The sequence below is a fragment of the Primulina tabacum genome, chromosome 3 (genome assembly GCF_025594145.1).
Source record: "Primulina tabacum isolate GXHZ01 chromosome 3, ASM2559414v2, whole genome shotgun sequence".
Classification (NCBI taxonomy): domain Eukaryota; kingdom Viridiplantae; phylum Streptophyta; class Magnoliopsida; order Lamiales; family Gesneriaceae; genus Primulina; species Primulina tabacum.
The window spans coordinates 15,847,758-15,867,778 of record NC_134552.1 but is presented as its reverse complement, the minus strand read 5'-3'; the positions used below and the strand labels follow the sequence as shown (position 1 = coordinate 15,867,778).

The window sequence follows — 20,021 nt, the reverse complement described above, 5'->3', positions numbered from 1 at the left end:
TTTTTCAAACACTGAATCATAAATTCTAAATTATAAATTTTGAAATCTCTTATCATTTTTCTCTATCAATTCTTAATAATTTTGTAATTCACAACTTTAAAAGTGTTTTTATATATCTTCGGGTAATTTTAACTATCATAAGAACTTTTAAATACAAAAATATTAATTAAAAAAGTAGTGAGAGCAATTTAGTTGTTTTTATAATTTTTTTATTATTCAAAATATTGTTTTACTATATATTATTTTTTGTATGACTACATATATCTTGTGTGTGTATATATTCAAAAGTAATTTTTGAATTATGTGAATATATGCATATATGTTTATATTTTTATGATGTTATGACTTAAATCTAAAAAAAATAGTTTTTTTTTTTGAAATATTAATATTTGTACCTAAAGATCAGGAGGTGTCCCATTAAAATTTTTAAATGAAGAAAATACAATTATTATTTTGGACTTTTCCAATGATGAATTATTTTGATTTTTTTGACTCTCTAATAAAATATATATCTACATCTTTTACCTCGAGAGAATTTTTTTCTAATATATCATCTTCTCTTGAATTTTCATGTGTTTTTCTCCTAATTTTCATATCAGGTAATTATATCAATAATTTTAAAATTAATATATACATCACATCTATTTTAATAATTCCATTTTTTCTAGTATTTTCTGTACATTATACTTAAAAATTCAGGTGTACATTCTTTTTCATTAATAATTAATTCACATACTCAATTATGTTCCTAATGCAAAATAGATATGATATAATATACGGAGAAACCGAGCGAAGACTTCAAAAAAAAAACAAAACAAAAGAAGCAAAATAAAGTTATAACCCGAATCATTTGCAAATTTAAAATAAATATTTATAGTACACTTGAGTTTGTTATCCACGTAAATATTTATCATCAAAGAAGAAAAGGGTTGGGTGGTTTGATTTCCTGTCACATGGAAATCATTCTTTGAAGGCCTGTGGAGTTGTTCGTTCATCAGTTTATCTCCCTTTCTATATACTTTCCCCAAACAGGACACCACAACTCATTTTTTTTTTATTTTTTGAAAGGAAACAGGACACAACTCATTTTTTTTTTATTTTTTGAAAGGAAACAGGACACAACTTAGAAGAACTTGGAAGCTGTGGAGAGTTTCAACTTGTTATTCTTTCAGCATCCTGTAATGGGTGTGATGTTCAACTTTTTTCCTCGCCTTCACATAGCTTTGTTTTCTTTTGCAAAAAGTACGAGATGAAAGGGGCGTCAACGGCAACACTAGAAAACGCATGGCTCTTCCGATTTTAAAGGACAGGGGAGAATAATTTAATAACAATATGGAAGAGCAGCAGCAGAAGAAGAAATTGGCGATTATCTGCAAAAATGGAAGAATTACCAAGAACAAGGGGCGAAAACAGCTACAATATCCGCACTCCCATACGCTTTTTCCTTTACTTTTGGCAGCCATTCTTTCCAAATCTCGTAACAACCAAGCCCTCGTAAAGAAATGCTTGAACCGTATCCGTATTATTCTCACACTTCCGCATTTCCTGTTCGCACCTGTTCTCTCCTTGATTCCAGCGCTCCTTAAATCCAAGTAATGGTTAGGGTAGTTTTATTAAAGAATTCTAGGGTTGTTTGTTTTGCAAAGTTGCCACTCTTTTATTTTTTCTTTCGTGTCTTTTTTTGTTTTTGTTTTTGTTTTTGTTTTGCAACAGTTGTGTTGAAATTGTGTGCAAAAGCGCCGAGATTGTTGGGGCTGCCTCCCTATCATCGTTTGAGATTAATGAAAAAATTGCTCTGGAAGATGAAATTATAAAGAGCTTGATCTCACTGTTACGAAGTCCGACGAGGAAAATTTCGATGGTTGCTTGCAATGCTATGTTGGATTTGGCTACAGCATCAGTTGGACGTCAAAGGCTGCTTCAGTTCTCTGCCATTGAGAAGCTTATGTGAGCATCTTTCTTTGACCTTAATTATGAAGAGAACTTCTTTATCAGTGGAAAATGTGAAGCCTTCTCTGTGCCGATTCTTAGTTTTTGGTTTCTTTTATAATCTTTGGTAGAAGGCCTGTGGATGATTGTAGCATAGGCTGATAATATTCTATTTGAAGTTTGAGTAATTAGTTCGACCGAAGGGCTGGTTATGAAACTTCACTTTCAAAGATGTTCAGTTATGTCATCCTACATGCCAATAAGTTTGTAATTCATCATCTATATGTTAAAGAGGATGGTAGAACTAGAAAATTTTGCTGTATAGACAACGATGCACCATTAAAATGTTAAATTACACACCTTAAGTCACGTATTTAAAGGAAAGTAGCACAGATCATGTCCAGTCAGTAAATGAAAGAACTGACGAAAATCTTAGGAACTCAGTCTCTTATCTGACTAAAAATTTTGCATATCGTGTAGTCCTTTAATTGTACGTGCAATTTAGAATCTTAAAATTATCAAAATCGGAAAATTTGGTTTCAAATTTTTTACTCTGACTAAATGTCCATTAGCCTTTGCTCAATTCAGGCAAATAAACATTATGCTCCCATGGTTTCTGCCTCCGCTGATGTGATAGTATTTGAGGATGATGAGTATTCAGCTTCGATTTTTCATGTTGCTACCACTCTTATCAACACCTGCACGATGGAGCAGCTAAGAGCTATACCAACAGAGCTATCGGAATTGTATTTGGTCCATTTGAAAAGTTTGTGGGGAATAGTAAATAAACAGAGGTTTTCTATCTCTTCTTCTAAAGGTGATTTGGGAAAAGATTTCTGCACATTTAACACCGCAACAAATAAATTGGCTGAAAGTATTTTTAGGCTCTCCATTACTTCTCGACTAAACCTTGAACCAGTAGCTTTTGATATGATAATGGAAAGCATATTTGGATTGGGAGAAACTACTTTTGAACTATTTCTATCAAACATTTGGGAGGTGTCTCCTATGCTCGTAAGGAATTCTGCACAGGCTTCAGCTAATCAGGATGGTATTTTCAGTCCATTTATTAAGTTTCTTGGTCCAAAAGAGGCAATACCAAGCTTTCTTCCAACAATGCTAAATCGATTCACCTCTTGTCCGCCAACAGCATCCGATGAACTGGATATCCTACAGGTGATGGAGGATGTAAGAAATCAACTTGGTTGCCCTCTGGTTTACAACCAAGATGTCCGTGTTGTAAAATCGTCATGCAGAAAAAGAGAGTTGCACTATTTTCAGGAGCATTCCGGCCCCGGTATCTCCGTGGGTCGTCATATCCTCAATATTGATGATATATTGAAATTTGAAGATGCATTTTTGGACGGTTACTCAATTGCTCTACGTGGCATGGAGTTACATTTTCAAACTATTGCTTCTATTGCAGATGGGTTAGCTTCTCTCTTTGGCCAGCCGTCAGCTGGTGTAAATTTGTACTTAACACCTAATAATTCCCAAGGTTTGGTTCGCCACAGTGACGACCATTGTGTATTTGTATGTCAACTTATCGGTGTCAAAAAATGGACAATTTTTCCTCGGTTGGATCACCAATTACCTCGTTTATATGAACCTTTAGATATCCCACACGATTTACAGGCCGAAAGCCAAATAACTGATGTGTGCCAACAATTTTTGCTGAAAGAAGGTGATGTTTTATATATCCCCAGAGGATTTCCTCATGAAGCTCGGACCCTTAAAGATGAGGAATTCAATAATCCAATTGAATTCTCCTTACATTTGACTCTGGCTATTGAGATTGAACCTCCGTTTGAGTAAGTATTTTTCTCCAACTTTGGTGTGAAAACGGGAGTTTTGCGAAAACTTGTGAACCAACAGCATACTAGATAGTCTTTTCCACCTCAGAAACCATACACACATCTCTTTCTTTCAGATTATTTACGTGAAAAATACAAATTATGATTTCGTGACAGGTGGGAAGGTTTTATGCACATTGCGGTCTATTCTTGGTACGAGAAACAGAAAATGTTACTATACATGTCACCTGATTCCATGCCACAAAATCTTCTCACTGTATCTGTGAAGCTCCTGCATGTTGCGATAAATCTCATTGGCAACAGTGATCCAATGTTTCGGAAGGCTTGTTTGGTCGGTGCATCATCATTAACAGAGGATAGGTTCAACAATAACTGGAGGACAATTTTCGATTTCTTGGTCAATAGGATCTCGAATGAATCAAAGTTTTCCAACATCCTAAAACATATAGAAGCAACTTTGAAAGAAAATGAAGATCCTCTCGGACACCTGCGATGGATGAGACATCTTGCAGTGGAAGAAGAAATAGAAAACTCGAGCAATTTGAGTACTTTATCGGTGGATAGCATGTACCTGTTGGATTTGTCTAGTCAGCACTGGCGTGTAGCGGAAGAAGTTTTCATGCAAGTCATGTCGAAGTTTTGCAAGGAAGTTGAGTTTAACGTCATTGAAGTACGGTACAAGATGCTGCTTCAGAAGTACAGAGAGGTGAGAAAGCAATACACCCATGGGATGCTTTCTTTACATTGTAGCGTCAATAATGATGAAATTACACCGAATAAAATTACGTAGGATGAGGTCTTGTTTTTCTTTCCTAGACATTTCCCTTGAAAAACGCCGATGACTTAAGTTCTTGCGGATTTTTATTGAAATTCGATATGGAATTCAATGCAGATTTTTTTCTGGTATCACATGTATGTTCTTTAATTATTTTATGTTTTCGAACAGTCAACATGGTTTCATTTCCATTTCCTCAAATTGCACCAAAATAAAATGAAATATACAGTGCAAGTTACTACTTTGTAGGGAAGGCCAAACAATTCGATCAAAATATTTGATTAATATTGACGAAACAACATAACGAAGGCATGAGAGCAAAACAGCTGGTTGAAACATGTTGAATGAAGGTTGCAACTCTAAAGGGAGTTCGCTCTGCCGCATGTACTGACATGGTAATAGCATACACTACAACGTTATAGCCCATGTATTATAATAACTGCTAAAAACACTTAATATTAATAGTAGTGCACAAGAAGAAAACGCCCCCCATCCCCACCCAACCCCATCTTCAACAACGAGAGAGCGATATCCTGTTCACAATGTAGAAAAGGGATATGCATAGAGAGTTTTTGCAGGCATTGTCCTCCATTCATCTGAACCTGAAAATTTTACCTTGTCAAAGGTCTGCCCAAATTCCAAAAGGCAAATGACAAGATAAACAGACAGCTGAACTATCTTACCCGCTCACAGGCATTTTATACATTCTCTAATTTCCCAGGTTTAGTCTGTGTTTTCAACTCTGTCTGATTCTGCAGTGAAGACATTCACATACATCAGATCAATCAATTACGTGGATGATCAGGTCGCAAATTAACATTATTAGAGCACAGTAATGTTTAAATCTAAAGTCAAAATTCGTATTACAACAAATTCCTGTTAAACCTTGGAGAGAATCCCTGATGAACACAGAACTCAAACTCTGATCGGGCTTTAACTCCAATACGGGCCACAAATCTGGAACTTGTGCTTCTTTCTATGTCTAGAATATTTCAATAGAAAAAAATCCTAGTGGATTCAACTTGCTTCGTTCAGTTCATTAATAAAATCGCCTCAGGTAAAAAAAAGGCATTTCTTACAAAGAAAAGAAACTACAAATCAGATAACAGTCCACTCTAGTAAGATACTGCAATCATCACCAAGCACAGCAGTGTATCCAAGATTCAAATCAGTATTGTACTTTTCAGTTCATCACCCAGATGCAACTTTTACCACACCATCTCAACTCTAAATTAGCAGCATGAGATATCTCCACTTCCCCTCCTAAAATGTTCTGCTGAAATTCTCAAAACTGCATATTTATTTTTGCAGGTCTGATATGGAATCTCAACTTGGTAGCATCCTCAAAACAAGAAAAAATCTGTCAGATTATTAACTTTCATTTGAAGGACCAAAGGGAATGTCTACCCTGTTTATTTTAGACATCTTATCTGCTCTATATTCTACAATAATTTTTCAACATATAAGTTGAAGTAAGAACAAGAATTCATAAAAAAATTCAACTTGTTACCAAGAGCAGTGTGTGTTGAGTGTACTGCATACAAAGGCAAACTAACGGATTTCCATAGACCGCAACAAAAATACAGGGTCTCTTTTTCCTTCTTACAGAACTTGCAAACTCATAAGATCTTGTCTTTAGAACCTATAAGTTTCTATCTCATAATGTTTGCCAAGATCGTAGAGCATCGTATGAGATGAACAGAGAGAATTAGATAAATCAGTAGCCATGCCAAAAACCTTATTGAAATGATCACCTCCGACCTGCTTCCATTCAAATTTCAGCTAGAAACATAGGCATCAGGATACAATCTAATTTCAGCTTGAAAGAATTGTAGTCTAATTTTTCATCCACATATATACCAACAAAGCATACAGTAGTTAATTCAAGCCCGATCATAGACGGCAAGACAAACAAAACCATAAAGCTTTACTTCCATTGAAAGTTAAACTAATACAACCGCAACAAAACATTTACACATTCAATTCTTTAACTAGCACAGTAGCACTCCTATTATTAGGCGAAAGAATCAAAATCAGTGGACACCTTTTGAAAAGACAAAATTGTACGTTTAACAGGATTAATCGTCAGCTCAAAGGTGCAAATTTATAGCTAAAATACTGCTGAAAATCTCACCTTTCCATTGGTTTCATAGTAATCATCTAATGCCCATTGATATTTCGACTGGTTCAAGCCAAACCAATGCGCCACTTGCTCGTCTAGACTCGCATGGGCTGAACGAGAATTACGCAAAGACAAATTAAAAAAACCAACCTTTATCGCACAACTGCCAAATCTTTACCAATACAGACAAAGAAAAAAAAAATTCTATTTGCAAAATCCTGAGTTCCCCCCACAGTGTTACTGATAAAATTTCAGAATTAAATAATAATAAAAACCATGGAGATCAATACGGCACCGTTTTGAACTTTTGCAACGGCATCCCAGATGAAAGCAAAAGAAGAGGGCTTTTCTTTGTAGAACTGCGCTGGAGGAGCCATAACTGGGGGAGGCGTTGGGGGCTGAACCGGCTTCTGAATCGGGTCCTCAACCGGCTCGAGTTTTGTAGGAGAATTCGGTTTAGGGGTGGCATTGGGTGTAGCTGGAGGAGTCACAAACACCGTGTATGGCCCGATCTTGGCGATTCTCGGCGGCGGAGTCGACGATTCACTCTTGATTGGCATTTTTGAAAAAACTTAAATGGATTGCACACTTGGATGGGAAAAAATAAGTAAAAATCTTGGGAAAAAAGTGGTTCGTAGCGTAGATTTGAAGTAGATGGTTTGCGTTGGAAGCGTGCTGCCTGTGCTACGAGCAAGTGAAAGTGAGGAGAGTAATTGCCGGATAATGCTGGGTTGTTTTCGGAAATTCACATTTAACCTGCTTATTGATTATCCTTGAAATTTTGTTTGGATTTTTAAAATTTCAAGTTTATTTGTTAAAAAATACGATCCGCATTGTTTTTATTGAATTATTCTATGTTACGTCTTAAATTAATTCTCCTCATGGTTAAATATTATTCCTTATATCATCAACGTTTATACTAACTTTCATAAAAATATAAAAACTTACATTAGCTAATAATATTGAAATCGGAAGAAAAACACTCTGATTGTAGCATAGACTAACCCATTTTTATTTTTTAGACATAACTCGTTAAATGTTATAATTTATTTTCTCTATAAAAATTTTAGTATAATAATTAAATACTTTGTTTATATATTTTGGACGAATTTATGTATTTGAATTATTCCTCTTAAGATGAGAATAAAATACAAAGAAAAATAATATAATCCAAAAAAAAAAAAAAAGTGAAGCTAAAAATGAATTCCCAAGTCAAAACAATATTTTAAGCAGCCTTATCTTCCTTGCAGCACTAATTGCCTAACAAAAAAGGAGATATTTTTTGCTCGCGCTTTCTTCTTTGGTGCCAAATACCATTTCACCAATCTTTTTGTGAACCTAAACCATGAAGCCATACAACACACTCAAACCGGTCGAACACATTAATTTTCTTGATTTTTACTTCAATTTTTCGTTCGATTTAATCATCGTCATTATCATGGGGACTTGTATTGTTGGGTATTGAATTGTGCGGTAAGCTGCGATGGAGTGGGACAGCAACTCGGAGTCCGATCTGAGCAGCGGGGAGGACGAGGACGAGGACGAGGTTGAAGAAGGATTAGGGTTTCTGTTGCGGAAGAGCGGTGGCGGGGAATTGCCGTTCTCTGTCGACGCTCTGTTGCAACCTGCGAATTATGGATTTGTTGTCACCGATGCTTTGGAGCCAGATAATCCTATCATTTACGTTAATTCTGGGTTCGAGATGGTTACTGGGTACCTGGCGGAAGAAGTTCTTGGTCGTAACTGGTCAGCGCTCTCTTCGTTTCCCTTTATCTTTACTTGTTTAACAATTAAGGGATTTGTGGTCATCATAGTTTAGACTGCAGCTTTGATTATATAATAGATTGATATTTTGGATTTGCGATGTCTATATAAGGTGGATTGAAGTTTGTTAAAAATGGGATGAATAAAAAATTTATGGATTTTTTCAAAGAAGTACTACGCCGCTGCCGCATTGGATAGTTGGTTTCTGTGAAGCTGAAAAAATTATGGTCGAAGAACGCGGTTGGAAGGGGAGGATTACCTAGTTTCATAGCCTTGGTTCCTAGTATTTTTAAGTTCACGTGATGAAATTTAAATTCTTGGCTCTCTTAATTACGCCTCGCACATTGGCTCTGTAAAGGGGAGTGCTACACAAGCTTCCTAAGTCTTTACCTTCTGACAACTTGTTTGTGCTCTCTATTTGGGCTTAAGCTAATCCCCAACGCGTTTGGAACAGATGCATATTCGGATAAAGTGTTGATGACTTGGCTACTTTTTATTTTTTGATCCGGACGTGGCTACTTTTTAGGTTGGACTAATATGTACAACAGATTATTACTTACTAGGTCCTGTGGGTGTTGGGCTCTCAAGGGTTGAACTAGCCAACCAAAGAACACGACGAGAGTAGCATAACAGCACTTGTATTGGCTCATATTTTCTAGTTTTGTTGGAAATATGTCGAAACTTGCAATTTTAGTTCATTTTTTTTAATTACCACCTATCATGTCCAATGTGCTCATCACCTCTTCAAATTTCCATGATGTCAATGTTTATTCATCTCTGGAGTCGGAATGTTGTCTTCAGTAGTTTCTTTTCTTTTGGTTTCAATAATCTATTGTTATGGCTGCCACCAATTTATGATCATCTAATTTTTTGTGCTATCGATACAGCTGTGTTTCGGATCACTTGTAATTTATGCTGGTCTTGTGGTAGGATTCCTCACAAATTTATGACTATTTGATTTTCTGCAGTCGTTTTTTGCAATGCCGAGGCCCATATGCTAAGAGAAGGCATCCTCTTGTGGATCCCACTGTAGTTGCTGAGATACGAAGATGCCTTGAAGTAGGGATGGAATTTCGAGGAGAGTTGTTAAATTTTAGAAAAGATGGATCGCCAATGATGAATAGATTGCATATGACCCCTATATATGGCGAAGACGAAACTTTAACTCATATAATTGCCATACAGGTCTTTATAGAAGCAAATCTTGATTTGGGTCCCCTCCCAGGGTCGTCGGCCAAGGAATCTGCTGGAGTGTCTGAACTGTTAAGATTTAAATTTTCTTCTCATGGAGCAGTTTCAGATGGAATCAGAAATATTAACCGTGGTGTTTGTGGGATTATGGAGTTAAGTGATGAAGTTTTTGCTCTGAAGATTCTTTCACGGCTGACACCAAGGGATATTGCATCTGTGGGCTCTGTATGTCGGGGATTTTATGAGTTGACAAAGAATGAAGATCTATGGCGATTGGTGTGTCAAAATGCATGGGGCAGTGAAACAACTCAAGTATTAGAAACTGTTTCTGGTGCTAAACGACTGGGGTGGGGAAGATTGGCAAGGGAACTTACCACTCTTGAAGAGTTAGCTTGGAGAAAACTGACTGTCGGAGGCATTGTCGAACCCTCACGTTGCAACTTCAGTGCATGCGCGGTTGGGAGTCGTGTGGTTCTTTTTGGTGGAGAGGGTGTGAACATGCAACCCATGAATGATACTTTCGTGCTGGACCTGAACTCTTGCAAGCCAGAGTGGCAACATTTCAAAGTCAGCTCTCCACCTCCTGGGCGATGGGGTCACACTCTTTCTTGTGTTAATGGTTCTCATCTTGTGCTGTTCGGTGGTTGTGGGAGACAAGGTTTACTTAATGATGTTTTTGTTTTAGATTTGGATGCTAAACATCCCACATGGCGCGAAATATCCAGCTTGGCTCCTCCACTTCCTAGATCTTGGCATAGCTCCTGCACCCTTGATGGGACCAAACTGATAGTTTCTGGTGGTTGTGCAGATTCTGGAGTGCTTCTCAGCGACACCTTCTTGCTCGATCTTTCATTGGAAAGACCTGTATGGCGAGAGATACCCGTCACTTGGGCTCCACCTTCAAGATTGGGCCACACATTGTCTGTTTATGGTGGTAGGAAAATATTGATGTTTGGTGGTCTTGCCAAAAGTGGCCCTCTTCGTTTCCGATCAAGTGATGTGTTCACCATGGATTTAAGTGAGGAAGAACCGTGTTGGAGAAGTGTGACTGGGAGTGGCATGCCTGGTTCTGGAAATCCTGGAGGCATCGCTCCTCCTCCTCGACTAGATCACGTGGCTCTGAGTCTTCCTGGTGGTAGGATTGTTGTTTTTGGTGGTTCGGTGGCTGGCCTCCACTCTGCATCCCAGCTCTATATACTAGATCCAATGGAAGAGAAGCCAACATGGAGGATCCTAAATGTTCCGGGGAGACCCCCAAGATTTGTGTGGGGACATAGCACGTGTGTTGTTGGGGGGACGAGAGTTATAGTCCTTGGAGGTCAAACTGGGGAAGAGTGGATGCTAGGCGAGCTTCACGAACTCTCTCTTGCAAGCTCTGTCATCTGATGAGGAGGAAGTGAACTAAAATGAGGAAGTTTCTGCACAGTTAACACATTCTTTTTGGGCTTGATTCTGGAAATTCTTGACCTCCATTGTCAGACCTGCCATAGCCAACTTAAATTTCTCTCCGTTTCATGTAAGGTTAGTGGGAACACCTGAGCTAATGGCAGGATCAGAGGAATAATGGAGTTTTATGTGAAATTGTTGGAAGAGACACGCTTTCTGTGATTCAGTCTCTCAAGGTTGCTAGTATCTGGGAGAGAAAGTAAAGGAATCATATAAGTAGGATTAGTTTTACATCATGTTTGTGTTGTGCTTGAGGCTGTATTTCTGAACTTGGATTGTAAGAAGAAGAAAAAATAAATAAATCCTAGTACGGCCGTGCAGGTTATATGTAATGTATGTTTTTACTAGTTCTTTCAATTTCTGGCCTGCTGTTGTTGCAATATTACCCCCCTACACAATCTTAGAGCAGCTATTTTTTTTGACCACGACACCCGCAAGCAGCAAAAGGCAGTTTAGGGCTACCATATTCCTATTTGACCAACAATGATCGCAGAAATATAACGAGTAACATCATAATTTTCTTCTGATGGATAATGTAAATTGAAGTACCTATTCACATAAGCCTATTTGTGGATAATTAAAATTAACTCAATTTACGTACCAATAATTCATCACAAAAATGTTTTTAATTATAATGATAAAAGCGTTCTTCGTGATCAAGAATTTCATTATAATGGTAGGGAGATATGTGACCAGCAAAAGCAAAACTACCAAACTTAATTTATTATCCTGTTTGTTGAAAACCGCAGTGCATTATTAATCCAAGTAACGAAGAATAGCTGTGAATCATACCACGTCGTATATATAATATATATACATTATTTGTTCCACTGGTCGGTTAATAATAAATGTTCTGTTGTTAAGCACGCTGAAACTTTGGCTGATGTACATTTTTTAATTAATAACAAGTCTCTTGTAAGTTTTTTTTTTTTTTTTTTTTATTATCCGTTTTTATAATAATAAATAATAATTTTAAAATAAAATTAATATTTTTTCATATATGATTCAAATAGGAGATCATTCGTACAAAAAATTTTTGTGTTTAATTAATTATGACCAGTTTATATTCTCCCATACTTCGACAAGTAAAAAAAAAAAAACCTAATTCTAATTATTTACAACATAATTGATAGCTAGATTAATATTTTTTTAAAAAAAAAAATGTCGAGTCAAGGCATACAGTAAACTATTTGTGAATTATGAGCCAATAAAATAGGCAAATTAACTTCCAAGTTGTTAAAAAAACAGAAAAGGAAATTTTCCAATAACACGTACTGTGTATAGGTATTACCTGAACTCAGGGGCGCATAGATAGTTGCATGTACAACTAGCCAGCACCTACTTGTCTACGTTACAAAACTTTGATTCAAACATATGTACGTAGCTTAATTACCATTATTCAACACGTTGGATAATTTTCAATATTTTTTTATTTTTTAAGATAAGATAGAAATGCCTAAGATTTAGTTCATGTTATGCTTTATATATATATATATGTGTGTGTGTTTGTGTGAAGTAATCGAATCGTGGTGTGTGAAATTACACGATTTAGGTGTCGGGTTAGGACCAATTCCGGTCATTCAATGAATTAATTGATGGTATAAAACCAATTATATCTAATTAATTGATGGTGTAAAACCAATTGATATATATATATATATATACACACACACACACACCTAGATAGACATCTTACATTAGTGTCTACTTTCAAATTGGGGTCAATTTTATTACTGTCAATAATTCACATTATTATTATTATTTGAAATATCTTTTACTTTACATTTAATGGTGTTAATAATTATATATATGTGTCGTTACCAATTATTGGTGATCGAATCATTTTTAAACTATGCCACTTGTTGTAGGATTATTTGCACAAACTTTTATTTATTTATCTATTTTACAAAACAAAGATGAAACAAATGTAATTTTTTAATTTTTGACAGTGGCGGCAGGTCAACTAAATGCATGAGGCGGCAGATAAGTCCCTTTAAATTAAATTAATTATGCATCATGCACCCGCTCGTTTCCCAGTTACGCACGATCGCACGCTTTTAATTTTTATGTTTATAAATCTTAAAGTACATTTCGATTACATTTATCGAACTCATAATATATACATATTAAATTATTTAAGAAATATGATATATGTGATACATGAAAGATACTCTGTATAAGAGAAATTATCGTCATGATTCATGTATTTGTTTTTTAATTTTGGATGATGATTGATTGATAATGTTAAATTATTTTATTTAAGTCCATATAATAATTTAATTATGATCAATATATTTCATTAAAATGAATATGAGATCCGTCTCATTTTTTTTTAAAGAAGATAAATATCTTGATATTTGATTTACTATATCTGAGTTAAAAATCATCAAGATTTACCAAATTTTGAGTTTCTCTATTATGGTTAGAGAACATATATGAATAGTGACATACATGCACTTATTCAAAAATACATTGTCTATACAACTGTATAGAAGATTTTTGTTTTCGGTGTTTGTGGGACATATATCGTTAGTTGCATTCTCAAATTCAATATCAATGGCTAGATGTTATAACTCGTTTCTGCTTTTAATTTTTCCACGTATCGATCTTTATGTTTTATGTTTTTTTTTGTACGGAAATCATAAATATTATTAAGAATCAAGAGAATTACGGTCTTCATTTAAAGCATCAACGATAAAATCTAGCGGAGTATTCCAGCCAAATTCTGAGTCATCTTCTTTTTCCATGTTTAATGCCTGAACAACTAATTTAGAATCGGACCCAAAGATTAAGTCTTGAGCATTCATGCCATCAACCCATTATTTCCTCCCACATTTTTTTTTTTAATAAAACAAGCAGGCATGCGTGGAATATGAACCGAACAAATATAAATATGTCAAAATTGAAGGCATGATCAAGGCATCACTTGAGGCAGGTAGCTAGCTAGGTTTGAAACATAGGGAGGGTAATGTAATGGTATATGTGTGTATATATATATATAAACACCAATCAAGCCTTTACCCTTCTAACTTAATTCACTAGGATATTTGAAACTACATGCATCATCCCATCCCATCCCATCCCATCCCATATAAACCAGCTTGAGCTGATCGATCTACCAGTCGCTGTACGTGGTGCAACATGGGAGGCCTTAGTCTTGAAGAGATCAAAAATGAGACTGTCGATCTGGTAATCATTAATAATGTTTAAACATATATCTATCTATATCTTAATCCATCTTTTGTGTGCATACGATCCATAATATTTGTATTTTCTTCGATTTACAAAGATTCAATTCGAGATATTTCTTTGTGCAAAACTTCCTATTTTAAAATCTATAACATGTTAAAGGTCAATCGAAATTATTGCGCTGCTAAAGTCAATGACTATATATAGCTTATTCGGTACCAATATCTTAAATTCGATAGTCGATATACCATTCTGTAATAAACCGATCTTGGCTAAAAAGAAAAGGAAAGATAGAACCGTCACTTTTTAGTATTATTATTATTATTATTATTATTTCAAACATAGATTAATTGACAATATAATCTGAGATAATATTATATGAATGGATGTTTAAGCGTCCAATTGTAATGATAAGAATACATTTTTATTATTGTTGTTATTATTAACGGGGGTTGGCTCCTCTCCTCATTAACTGAATATTGACCAAACCTTAAATGTTGGATTGCATAGGACTCGTAGTTATATGACAAATCCTCCAAATGGGATTTTTTTTAAAAAAAACTAAATTATGGATTTTACGAATTTATTATAACTTGTGATCAGAGGTTGAGATAAAGTGAAACAACTATTTATTTTTACTAAAAACATTATTTTATTAGCCTTTGATTTATTATTATAATAATACGTACATATACATCCGCTGGAAAAAAAAAAAAAAAAAAAAAAGAATAGTCCATTTTAATACTGGCGGCAAGACAAGAATTTTCTTATAAATTTTATTGTAGCAAAAATTTTAAAAATGAAGAGTATGATTATTAAACTAAAACTAAAGTTTTAAATATAAAAGTTAAACTTACGAAAAAGTGCTTATACCAGGAAAAAGTTCCGATCGAGGAAGTGTTCGAGCAGCTGAAATGCGACCGTGAGGGATTGAGTTCCGATGAAGGAGCCAACAGGATTCAAATTTTTGGACCCAACAAGTTGGAAGAAAAGAAGGTCAATTACTTCCTAATTTTGATGACATGCAAAACTTTTGAGAGATTAATTAGTAATACTGGTTTTGCTTTGCACAGGAAAGCAAAATACTCAAGTTTCTTGGTTTCATGTGGAATCCCCTGTCATGGGTCATGGAAGCTGCAGCTCTGATGGCTATTGTGCTCGCCAATGGCAACGGACAGCCCCCCGATTGGCAGGACTTCGTTGGCATCATTTGTTTACTCGTTATCAACTCAACCATAAGTTTCATCGAAGAAAACAACGCTGGAAACGCTGCTGCAGCTCTCATGGCCGGTCTTGCTCCCAAAACTAAGGTATATTAGAACTACAAGGTCTGAGGTTCAAAATCATTCCGAGTCCAAAGTATTAAAATTGCGCTTAACAATGGTTGCTTGATGATAATAGGTCCTCAGAGATGGCAGATGGAGTGAGCAAGAAGCAGCCATTCTAGTTCCTGGAGACATTATAAGCATTAAACTCGGAGATATAATCCCTGCCGATGCCCGTCTTCTTGAAGGGGACCCGTTGAAAGTTGATCAATCGGCCCTCACTGGCGAGTCGCTGCCGGTCACCAAGAATCCATATGATGAAATCTTCTCCGGTTCGACTTGCAAACAAGGCGAGATTGAGGCAGTTGTCATCGCCACCGGAGTACACACATTCTTTGGAAAGGCAGCACATCTTGTGGACAGTACTCATCAAGTTGGGCACTTCCAGAAAGTGCTCACTGCAATAGGAAACTTCTGTATCTGCTCCATAGCTGTTGGCATGCTTGCTGAGATAATCGTCATGTACCCAATTCAGCACAGGCCGTATAGGCAGGGGATTGATAATCTGCTCGTTCTTTTGATTGGAGGGATTCCAATTGCTATGCCTACGGTTTTGTCTGTGACTATGGCTATTGGATCCCACAAGCTGTCACAACAAGGTGCTATTACAAAGAGAATGACTGCCATTGAAGAACTGGCCGGCATGGATGTCCTGTGTAGTGATAAGACCGGCACTCTAACGCTCAATAAGCTGACTGTTGACAAAAGCTTGATTGAGGTCTTCACGAAGGGAGTAGATCCGGATCATGTGTTGCTTCTTGCTGCAAGGGCATCTAGAACCGAAAATCAAGATGCTATTGATTGTGCCATCGTTGGCACACTTTCTGATCCCAAGGAGGTATCTGAATTTCACATGTAGCGTATAATAAATCAGGCTCCTGCATAACCAGTGTACTAATATGACTTGCATTTGATTTTAGGCAAGAGCTGGCATCAGAGAGGTGCATTTCTTTCCCTTCAACCCTGTGGACAAGAGGACGGCTTTGACTTATATTGATTCAAATGGGAATTGGCATCGAGCTAGCAAAGGCGCCCCCGAACAAGTATCCTTTCATTTTCAATCTTCTTGACTCACTGCTTCTTAGTCCACATACGCTGATTATATATATAATGTACTTTCCTCTTGATTTGAATCAGATTTTGACTCTGTGTAACTGCAAGGAAGACTTTAAGAAAAAGGTTCACTCTGTTATTAATAAATTTGCTGAACGTGGACTTCGGTCATTGGCTGTTGCTAGACAGGTTTATATTGAAAATTTTGACAGTTTTTGAAGTATATATAATAAAAATATTCGTTGCTGAAGTAAATGTTTTATGATCTTAGGAAGTTCCAGAGAAATCGAAGGAAAGTCCTGGTTCTCCATGGCAATTTGTTGGACTTCTATCGCTATTCGATCCTCCCAGACACGACAGTGCAGAGACGATCCGCAGAGCTTTGCATCTTGGTGTGAATGTGAAAATGATTACAGGTAAGCAAATGTTTCACCACCTTTGACGATTTGGTGTAACGTCCCACTTCATATCTGTGTTATTGAATTCCAGGTGATCAACTTGCCATTGCTAAGGAGACCGGGCGTAGGCTTGGAATGGGAGTTAACATGTATCCATCAGCTTCTTTACTCGGCCAACACAAAGACGAGTCTATAGTTGGCCTTCCCGTGGAAGAACTTATAGAGAAAGCTGACGGATTTGCTGGTGTTTTCCCTGGTATGTCGGTATTCAGTTTTTGAGTCTCAGTCTTTATACTGAAACTGGAAATTCATACGTTTCTTATTGGCAACCAGAACACAAATACGAAATTGTGAAGAAGTTGCAAGAGAGTAAGCACATTGTTGGAATGACTGGAGATGGAGTTAACGATGCCCCGGCTCTAAAGAAAGCAGACATTGGAATTGCTGTTGCTGATGCTACCGATGCAGCCAGAGGTGCTTCTGATATCGTGTTGACTGAACCGGGGCTTAGTGTTATTATCAGTGCCGTGCTGACAAGTAGAGCTATTTTTCAGAGAATGAAGAATTACACTGTTAGTTATCTTTTACAAGACTTTTTGGTCCACGAAATTGCAAATGTTCATATCTTTATTCTTTTTTTCTCCCACAGATTTATGCAGTTTCCATCACCATCCGTATTGTGGTAAGTTAACTGTTGTATTTGCAAAACATAAAGTCGGTCTCAAAATGGCATTCGATGGCACAATTTCTTTTCCATTTTTTCATGTTCTTTGGTTTCCATTCACAGTTTGGCTTCATGCTTATTGCTTTGATTTGGAAGTTCGATTTCTCTCCTTTCATGGTTCTGATCATTGCCATTCTCAACGATGGTGAGATTCAAGCTGTTAGAGTTCGGTATCTCATTATTTATCTGCAACCTTTCTGGAAATGTTTTTCTGATCGAACACTAAATGAATATGATCCCTTTTTTAAGGTACAATTATGACAATTTCCAAGGATAGAGTGAAGCCGTCTCCGTTGCCAGATAGCTGGAAACTCAAAGAAATATTTGCCACAGGCGTAGTACTCGGAGGCTACCTTGCAATGATGACTGTTATATTCTTCTGGTTGATGCACAAAACGAGCTTCTTCCCGGTAAAGTTTGCTCCATCTACTTGTTATAGGTATGCAGAAGTAATTAATTCAATAAGATTCCTCAGACCATTATACCAAATGCAGGACAAGTTTGGCGTAAAAGACATTAGAAAAAGTGATAATGAAATGATGGCTGCTCTTTACTTGCAAGTGAGTATCGTTAGCCAGGCCCTCATATTCGTTACCAGATCACGAAGCTGGTCCTTTGTTGAACGCCCTGGTCTCCTGCTGATGACTGCTTTTGTGATCGCCCAGGCGGTATTATATATTTTCACTTCTTTTTCGACCCTTAAAGCTTGAAATCGATTCAAGATAAGGTGTTGTTATCGAGTCACTTGTGTTGTGTAGGTTGCAACTCTACTAGCTGTATATGCTAACTGGGGTTTTGCGAGAATAGAAGGCTGCGGCTGGGGATGGGCAGGTGTGATCTGGATTTATAGCGCGGTCTTCTACGTGCCACTAGACTTCATCAAATTCGCTATCCGTTACATCTTAAGTGGGAATGCTTGGAAGAACTTGTATGAAAACAAGGTATGCTGAACTTCCCTGTTCTTACACGTAGCGATTTCTCCTAATCTTTTTCGATGAAACAGACTGCTTTTACGACTAAAAAAGATTATGGGAAAGAGGAGAGAGAAGCTCAATGGGCTCTGGCTCAGAGAACTTTACATGGACTACAACCTCAAGAATCCTCTAAGGTATTCCACGAGAAGAATAATTATAGAGAACTGTCGGAAATCGCTGAACAAGCAAAAAGGAGAGCTGAGATTGCAAGGTAAAATGCAAATTTTGCTTCTGACCAATCCTAGGTTAAAGTTTTCTAAGTAAATGAAGATTGTAACTTGAAACAAAAACATGTTTTTGTCCTCATATAGGCTTCGGGAGCTGCACACTTTGAAGGGCCATGTCGAGTCAGTTGTGAAGCTCAAGGGGCTCGACATCGAAACCATCCAGCAGCACTATACCGTCTAAGAAGATGGAACTTATTCCGGAGCATGAACGTATAACATGGCCGGAAAATCAAGGATACCGTGATTTAAACTTGTACTTCTTTCTGATGTATTTGAGAATGACTGTGTAAGGAGCCTTTATGAATGCGCATGTATAATAAGATATCATGTGATACGTACAGTTTCTCATGGAAAATATTTACCTCTTTTGGCCGAAAAGATCGTCTGAATTTACGTTTATAATACAAAGACTCGAAATAATTTCAAATAGTTCATAATTTTCAATTAAAACCTGATTTTTTTTTTAATATGCTCTAGTTTCAACATATTAAATCATAATAAATATTTATATAAATAAATATTATATTTTTGTAAGAAAAATAAATACTAAAATAGAGTTGCATTTTACTTAAAATTAATATAAGAAAAGTTTCTATCAAAGTTTATGTTATGAGTTAGCAATTACTTCATATAATATAAGCACTGGTAATTTTTCAAAAATATTAATCTCGAGTCAATCGATTTTTTGATGTAAAAATTTGATGAAACGCATTATTTAGATTAAAAATATATTTATGGGGTTTTGGATTTAAAAAAAAAATCTGTAGAAACTTATAGAAATATTTAAAAAGAAATGAAAAATGATGGTGAAATTGAATGCAAATGGGGTCGTTGAAATAATTATATTATAAATTTTTTTATTAAATTGATTTTTTTATATACATTATGTGTGTATTAAATATTATAATTTTATTTTAAAATCGATGGACCATAAAATTAAAATTAAAAGTAAAAAACATTTTGGTACATGAATTTTTTATTAAATAGCAAATTGATACATCATTTTTTTTATTAATAGGCTCAATAGGTACATATATGTTAATTTAGGTTTAATTTTTGATAAATTTTAACTTAAATATCTATTTCACCC

General features: G+C 36.1%; 4 protein-coding genes across 8 annotated transcripts; 3 read left to right on the top strand and 1 right to left on the bottom strand.

Annotated features, from left to right (window-relative positions):
- The first annotated feature begins 1,108 nt into the window (after positions 1-1,108).
- On the top strand, positions 1,109-5,029 carry LOC142540788 (uncharacterized). Of its 3 annotated transcripts, none has more exons than XM_075647172.1 (4): positions 1,109-1,592; positions 1,714-1,947; positions 2,502-3,740; positions 3,900-5,029. In XM_075647172.1, exons 1-4 carry the CDS (start codon positions 1,333-1,335, stop codon positions 4,531-4,533), a joined length of 2,367 nt encoding a protein of 788 aa, XP_075503287.1. In that variant the 5' UTR covers positions 1,109-1,332; the 3' UTR covers positions 4,534-5,029. The 3 variants fall into 3 exon arrangements, with proteins under 3 accessions (XP_075503287.1, XP_075503290.1, XP_075503289.1); XM_075647175.1 differs by having other exon boundaries at positions 1,446-1,598; XM_075647174.1 differs by having other exon boundaries at positions 1,446-1,604.
- Positions 4,782-7,393, bottom strand: LOC142540789 (uncharacterized). Of its 2 annotated transcripts, XM_075647176.1 has the most exons (5): positions 6,936-7,393; positions 6,653-6,750; positions 5,404-5,494; positions 5,202-5,270; positions 4,782-5,120 (listed from the first exon to the last, which is right to left on the bottom strand). In XM_075647176.1, the coding sequence occupies exons 1-4, from the start codon at positions 7,198-7,200 to the stop codon at positions 5,242-5,244; spliced, it is 483 nt and encodes a 160-aa protein (XP_075503291.1). In that variant the 5' UTR covers positions 7,201-7,393; the 3' UTR covers positions 4,782-5,120; positions 5,202-5,241. The 2 variants fall into 2 exon arrangements, with proteins under 2 accessions (XP_075503291.1, XP_075503292.1); XM_075647177.1 differs by lacking the exon at positions 5,404-5,494.
- A 492-nt stretch (positions 7,394-7,885) lies between these two features.
- LOC142540787 (adagio protein 1-like) lies at positions 7,886-11,421 on the top strand. Its single transcript, XM_075647171.1, has 2 exons — positions 7,886-8,386; positions 9,373-11,421. Exons 1-2 carry the CDS (start codon positions 8,124-8,126, stop codon positions 10,979-10,981), a joined length of 1,872 nt encoding a protein of 623 aa, XP_075503286.1. The 5' UTR covers positions 7,886-8,123; the 3' UTR covers positions 10,982-11,421.
- A 2,667-nt stretch (positions 11,422-14,088) lies between these two features.
- Positions 14,089-19,288, top strand: LOC142540786 (plasma membrane ATPase 4-like). 2 transcript variants are annotated; one of them, XM_075647170.1, is made up of 16 exons: positions 14,089-14,230; positions 15,107-15,226; positions 15,304-15,540; positions 15,632-16,393; positions 16,476-16,598; positions 16,693-16,797; positions 16,880-17,024; positions 17,098-17,262; positions 17,340-17,578; positions 17,656-17,688; positions 17,794-17,875; positions 17,980-18,140; positions 18,225-18,398; positions 18,489-18,671; positions 18,734-18,915; positions 19,016-19,288. In XM_075647170.1, the coding sequence occupies exons 1-16, from the start codon at positions 14,183-14,185 to the stop codon at positions 19,110-19,112; spliced, it is 2,856 nt and encodes a 951-aa protein (XP_075503285.1). In that variant the 5' UTR covers positions 14,089-14,182; the 3' UTR covers positions 19,113-19,288. The 2 variants fall into 2 exon arrangements, with proteins under 2 accessions (XP_075503285.1, XP_075503284.1); XM_075647169.1 differs by having other exon boundaries at positions 17,980-18,398.
- The last annotated feature ends 733 nt before the right edge of the window (positions 19,289-20,021 follow it).